The 7,216-nt window shown below is 38.7% G+C and overlaps 1 protein-coding gene across 1 annotated transcript in view; it reads right to left on the reverse strand.

The window, feature by feature from the left end:
- Nucleotides 1-2,122, reverse strand: part of LOC114054156 (myelin P2 protein) — an 18,108-nt gene extending 15,986 nt beyond the window's left edge. The window contains exon 1 of the mRNA XM_027877305.1: nucleotides 1,992-2,122. Within this exon, the coding sequence (XP_027733106.1) occupies nucleotides 1,992-2,064 (73 nt within the window). The 5' untranslated portion in view covers nucleotides 2,065-2,122. The remainder of the gene's footprint in view (nucleotides 1-1,991) is intronic.
- Nucleotides 2,123-7,216: the final 5,094 nt, after the last annotated feature.

A 7,216-nucleotide genomic window follows, 5' to 3' on the forward strand; every position in this document is an offset into this window, starting at 1 on the left:
TTTTTTTTTTTTACAAAAAGCATATACTTCTCTTTGCTGAGGGCACCACCATCCTCCAAGTCCCCTAGATTCATAAGCTTGGAGTCACTTTTGACTCTTCCTTCTCCCTCTTTCCCCATATGCCAACAGTTGCCAAGTTCATTAATTCTTCCTTCAAAATCTCTCTCAAGTCCATCCACTTCTCTTCATGTGCTCTACCACCACTGTAATTTATTCCCTTATTACTCCTTACCTAAGCAATTTATATTAGCCTCTACAACATGATTTACATTTGTGCTTTCTCTGTATTTGGACAACCATCTGCTTAGTTAGGATTCTCATTACCTCATCCCTGGACTAGTGTAATACATCTGGGTCCAATTAGAGTAAATAATGAATCTCCTGAAGTGGTTAATGTATTTGAATTCACAGTATTTAAAGTTATAATTATATAAAATTTGGTCATCAGTTCCAGCCCATTGGAAATATGCAATGTGAATTCAAATAATGCAACCACTTTATGAGACTGGATCTAATTGTGGTCTCCTAACTAGTCTTCCTACTTGCATTATCTTTATTCACCTTATCCATCCTCCACACAGCTAACAGGATAATCTTTGTAAGACTCTTTCTTATTCAAAAGCAATCAACTTCTATTTATTGCTTACAATAAAATACAGACTCTTTAGCTTGATTTGTAAGGTCCTCTATGATGTCACCTTAACCTCTGATGGAATAGCAAGAAAGTTGAATCTGGAGGCCAACGCCCTGAATTCAAATCCTGATACTTCCATGTGACCTTGGTCAAATCATTTAAATTATCTGGGCTTCAGTTTCCTAATCTGTACAAGAATATAGTTACACTAGATGACCCCTAAGGTTGCTTCTAGCTCTAAGTTAGCAATCATTCTCCTTTTATAGACTTGTGCCCATTGCTCATTAGAGGCAGGGTGGTATAAAGGATAGAGATCTGATCTTGGAGGCAGGTAGATCAGGGTTTAAGTCTACCTCTCACACCTACTGGCTGTAAGATTCTTAAGTTACTTAACCTCTCATGGGTTTAGGTAACTCTAAAACTCTAAGTTGAAGAGAAGATGCCAACTTGCATTGATAGAGGGAATTTCTTCATTGAGATCTCCCTCTGCCATTTGAATCATAGGTCCAAACTCCTTCCCTATTTTACCTTACTCCCTTTCATGCATACCACATTCCAGTCAGACTCAAGTAACAGACATTCCCTTAAGTCAACATCCTATTTCCTGTCTCTCTGCACCTGCAAACCACCTGCCCACGTCTAAAGTGCACTCCCTTCTCATCTCCATCTGTCAGAATTCTTTTCCTTCAAGGAGCCTCTCGATGTTCCACCCTCTGTGAAGTCTTTTCTGATCCCCCAGTTGTTAGCTCCTCCTCTCAAGAGGGGCTGAATCAAGAGCAGAAGCTTTAGCTATTAATATCTAAATTTTTGCACATAGAAATGTTATAAAGCCAGCTGAATACAGGCCTTGCTATACACCAAATCTATAAGGTAGAGAAGGCAAGAAATCATTGAAGATGAAGATTAGAGACAATGTGATTTGCCCAAACAAATAATAGCCGATGGACATGGGGCAACCCAGGGTGTTCTCTCCTCTTGCCAGATAACCAAGAGTTGTATATCCAATAGTGATGTTCATCAGTTTTTCTCCCAAATTTGACTCAGTATTCACATCTGAAAAGGCTGATTGCTTTTGGAAGCTGTCTCCACTGTTAACTAAGGAATGTTCACATAACATCTGAGTATAGATTATTATAATCCATTATGATTTTTCAACATAATAGAAAATACTCCTGCCCCTGCCACACACACTTTAAAGCAATGTCATTTAGAGTTGCATATATGTAAGAGGTGACTTTTTCAGATCAATATGGTATAACCTAGAAACCCAGAAGAAAGACAAAGGGGAAAAGTCATCATCCCCAGCACTACAAGAAAGAAACTGATAACTCTCATTCCACGCAATGGCACATCTCACCTAGTTCCTTCAAGTAGTCATCGAAGTTTTCACTAGAGACAAGTTTCCAGGTTCCCAAGAAAGGCTCAAACATCTTGGATAGTTTGATGGAAATAGAGGCTCAGATTAGAAGACCAAGGAATGGCATGAACTGCAAGGCCACCAAGACAACCTTTTAAAAGACATCATTACCATGTGACTCCTTTGACGTAGCCAATAATGGGACTCCCATTACCATCACTTGACTAATTTTTCTTACCACCAAATTAAGAAATTGAAAATAACATGTAAATTTTGGTTTAAGGCAGTGATTATAGCTTCCAGCATTGTGACTTTTACCCAGAGGACAAGGGATAAGTATTACTTTGTTCATAGTAGAGGCAACTTCCGATGGGAATCAGCCTTTTCAGATGTGAGTGCTGAGTCAAATTTGGGGGAAGAAACTGATGAATATCTAATAAATATACAACTCTAGGTTTTCTGGCAAGAGAAGAGAACACCCTTGGGTGCCTCATGTCCAGCAGCTATTATTTGTTTGGACAAGTCACGTTGCCTCTATTTCTTCATCTTCAAATTATTTCTCCCCTTCCCTACCTTACAGGGATGATGTGTAGTCCAGATAATATCTATAAAATGCTTACAGTTTCTTAATGTGTTATGTAGGGTATTATTATTATCATCATCATCATCATTATTCATCAAGTTTAATTGAGGGTGAGAAGCAAAGGAAATAGTCTCTATTTGCGGACAGATTATGCTATGAGTCTCAAGAAGAGCATGGTGTTTAGGGAATAAACATCTTTCATGGATAGAAAAACCACCTTTGAAGATTTGGAAATAATGAAAAGCGAACAGTAACAGATTTGAAAGTAGGAAGAGGAATTTGTTGAAGGTTTTAGAAAAAAACTTAAGTGAATGAGAGTTTGAGTGATCTAAAAGGAAGAAAGTTTTCCTACTAATATCAATAAGGAATTCTGAAGAACCACCTTGAGTAATTCATCAATAAATGCAGCTTTAAGTGTGGAATTTAATTTGCTTGACTCTGAATAGTTGAATATATGAATCCCACTTTAATCCAATTACACACAGGTCAAGATGTCACCTGCAATGTCATTGGTCCTCTTCAAAAACAACCCAGTGATGGAGGTGAAAGGGAAAGAAAATACATTTTGTTCATTAAAAAAGTTTTAAAGAATATAATAGTTTTAAAATTCTGTGTTGCCCCTTTCTACCTGATTTGGTAACAATCTTCCAGAAAGTGATTTAAGGAGTACAATTGACTTTCTCTTCTAGTACCAACTGATTGTAGAAATCTAGAAGAAGTAGTTAATGGTATTTCACAGCAAGCTCATCATTCTCATTCCTTCTGAATATAAGGCATGAATGGTATAGTCCACTGAACTCCATTCAATAAATAAAACAAATTCTACTGGGAAGGAGGGGAGATATTCAACAAGAGAAAAGATCTAGCTCCAAACCTATCAAAAAAGATTTCTATAAATTAGTGATTTAATTATTAAAAAACAAAATAAGCTACAGAACTAGCAGCCTTCCTACCAAAAAAAAAAAAAAAGAGAGAGAGATTGTGAATCTCTTGTCATGCCTTCACTTCTAGGCTAAGGTGGGTGAATCTTGCAGTGAGTTCACTCAGCCTCTCAGGGAGCCAGAGAGAGGAGAACTGACTCGGGGTACTTCTTTGCTCACCAGAGAAGGGGAGCAAAACTGCTTCCTCTTGTTGTTGGTTGTTGACATCAGGAAGGTGTTGCCATGACTTACAAGTAAATTGGATTTAAGTGAGGCAGGGCTGTGCAAAGTCACCAGCCTCACTTTCTCCTCCAGAGCTATTTGGGTCCAGTGGCAAGATATATATCAGGACAACTGGAGATGGCCCCGGATGCAGTGGAAGACCTTGACCTTTTTTTTCTTCCTCTTACAGGAATGATAGAGAAGGGAGAAAAAAGCTAAAGGGAAGAGAAGAACAGTCTATCACCCAGCACAACAGAAAATACAGAGCCTGACAGGCTCTGAATCCATAAGTCTTTTCCATTAAATCACACAATCTCAGAATAGAAGAGTGCTTTCAGAGGCACCATTGTCCGACTGACACCTGGAAAAAACATAAGTTGGCAAAATGTAAGTGATCATCCAGTCTTTGAAGGACTCCAGTGAAGGGAAACTCACTGCCTTCTAAGGCAGCCCAGGTACGAGGAGCAACCAATGAATTCACAGATAAATTGTCTCCTACGAGGAACATCAAAGACACAGGTGTCATTAGATCATGAAGTATGTGGAGGGGATAAAAATGTTAAGAGTGGTAAGGTTGGAGGGACCAGGCTATGAAAGACTTTCAAAGTCAAACAGAGAATTTGATATTTGATCTTGCTGGTAATAGGGAGACATTAGAATGGATTTAATTTGGGATGACACGGCCAGACCTATGTATAAGGAAGATTAATTTGACAGGAAATGATTGTTAATAAATTTGTCCTTGTGTCAAACTTAGATCTGCCTTTCTTCAAAGTTTGGACATTGCTTCTAATTCTGCTGTCTAGGGCCAAACAGAGTGACTATAGCCCCTCATCCATTTGACAGCCCTTCAAATATCTGAAGACAGCTATCACCTCTCCATAACTTCAAGTATTCTCCATCTCAAACTAACCACTGTAATATCTTCCGTACATTTTCATATGTCATGGTCTTAGGACCCTTCATCGTTCTGACTGGCTTTCTGCAAATGTTCTCCATCTTGTCAATGTATTTGCAAAATGGGCTTCCAGAGTTGAGCACAAGGCTCCTTATGTGATCTGACAAGAGTAAAGTACAAAGGGACTATCAGCTCTCTCTTTATGAACCCCAGATCTCTCTGTTCAGCCTAGCATCACATTAGCTTTTTGGATGCCATGTCACACCGTTGACACATTTTGAACTTGAAACCTACTCAGAGCTTTATTCAGATGAACAGCTGTCTACCTATGCCCCTGCACCTAGGACGTGTGACAGTTTACTTTTTTAAACCAACTGCAACATTCTATCCTTTATATTTTATTTTAATAAATTTTGTACAACATTCCACTCTGTCAAGGTTTTTTAAGATTCTGACTGTTAGGGGCAGCTAGGTGGCACAGTGGATACAGCACCGGTCCTGAAGTCAGGACGACCTGAGTTCAAATCTGACCTCAGACCAAACACTTGACACTTACTAGTTGCGTGACCCTGGGCAGATAGATCACTTAACCCTAATTGCCTAAAAAATAAATAAATAAATAAATAAATAAAGATTCTGACTGTTATCCAGTATATTCATTATCTCTCTTAGCTTTGTGTTATCTATGGGCTCTATAAGGATGCCATCTTTGCCTCACTTTAATCCAATTCACACACAGGTCAAGATATCACCTGCAATATCATTGGTCCTCTTCAAAAACAAAGGACAAAACACAAGGACTAATCTGTTCTTGTTATTATTAGGCTATCTGGGTAAACACCTTTACTTTGAATTAATTGTGTCTACTAGCTAACTATTCAAGAAAGTCATTGGTGGATGCTCGTGAGCAGTATTCTCTAGAAATCTGAAAAATTATCAGGCCTATTAATTTGCATTTCTCTAATCAATAGCTTCTCACACTCTTCTTAATGACTTCATCATTCAATTAAAACTAGTCTTCAGAGTTATCAATATCTCAATATCAATAATCTCACAATTTCCAAATCTGATGGCTTTTTCTCAATGCTCATCTTTCTTGGCCTCTCTGCAAACTTTGACATTAATCACCTTCTTTTCCTTGATATTTCTTCCTTTCTAGGTTTTTGCAACTCTGCTTCCTCCTATTTCTCTTCTCACCTGTCTAATCACTCCTCAGTCTTTTTTGCTGGATCTTCATTTAGGTCATGCCTACTAACAGTAGGTGACCCCCCAAGGCTCTGACCTGGTCCTTTTTCTCTTCTCCCTCTATATTATTTCACCCGATGATCTCACCAACTCCCATGAATTCAGTTATCATCTTTATGCAGATGACTATCAGATTTATTTCCAATTCTAATTTCTCTTCTGGTCTCCATTTATGCATATTAGATACCTTGTACAGGATTGCCATAGATATTTTAAATTCAACATGTCCAAAACTTAATTCATTATCACTTCTCTTCCTAACTTCCCTATTACTGCTGAGCACACCACCATCCTCCCAGTCATTCAGGATCACAACCTCAGTGTCATTCTTGACCCCTCACTTTCTCTCACTACCTCCCATATCCTATTAGTTGTCAAATCTTGTCAATTCTACCTTAATAACATCTCTTGTAAACCTCCCCTTTTCTCCATTCACATAGCCACCACCCTGATATAAGACCCTATCACCTCACACCTGGATTATTGCAATAACTTGCTGGTTGATTTCTCTGCCTCAAGTCTCTCCCCACTCCAGTCCATCCTCAGCTTAACTGTCAAATTGATTTTCCTTATACACAGGTCTGGCCATGTCATCCCATATTAAATGGACTCCAATGACTCCCTATTACCAGCAGGATCAAATATCAAATTCTCTGTTTGACTTTGGAAGTCCTTCATAGCCTGGCCCCTCCAATTTCACCACTGTTACATTTTTCTCCCCTCCACATACTTCACGATCTAATGACACCTGTGTCTTTGATCTTGCTTGTATGAGACAATTCATCTACTCACTGTGAATTTTCATTGGTTGTCCCTCACGCCTGAAATTCTCTCATTCCTTGTCTCTACCTTCTGGTTTCCTAGTCTTCCTTTAAGTCTCAGCTAAAATCCCACCTTCTGCAAGAAGCCTTTCCTAATTCCCCTTAATGCTGGTGCCTTCCCCCTGAGATTATTCTTAGTTATCCTGTATATATCTTGTTAGTGCATAGTTGTTGGCATTTTATATCCCCCATTGGAAAGTAAGCTCCTTGAGGGCAGGAAGTGCTTTTGTCTAACTTTGTGCCCCCAGTTCTTTTTGCATAAGTTCTTAATAAATGCTTGCTGACTTCACTTTACTTTGTCCATGGCATCTAATCTCACAGCTCCTTTCAGATGTCCAATGTCTCTTTCCTCCATATCTTTTCCCTCTGTCGATATCTCTCAGGAAAGGTTTTTATGTAAATGATTTATACTTCAGTGTGAATTCTTAATACATTACTGTCTACCTAGGGAACTTTGTATTGTATTTTCCTGCTCTCAAATATAATGAAGGGCTTTCCTCACCTCCAATAAAGGGGGAAAGGAGAGGGAAAAAAGC

Source organism: Vombatus ursinus, unplaced genomic scaffold, assembly GCF_900497805.2.
Source record: "Vombatus ursinus unplaced genomic scaffold, bare-nosed wombat genome assembly UNPS02014812.1, whole genome shotgun sequence".
Classification (NCBI taxonomy): domain Eukaryota; kingdom Metazoa; phylum Chordata; class Mammalia; order Diprotodontia; family Vombatidae; genus Vombatus; species Vombatus ursinus.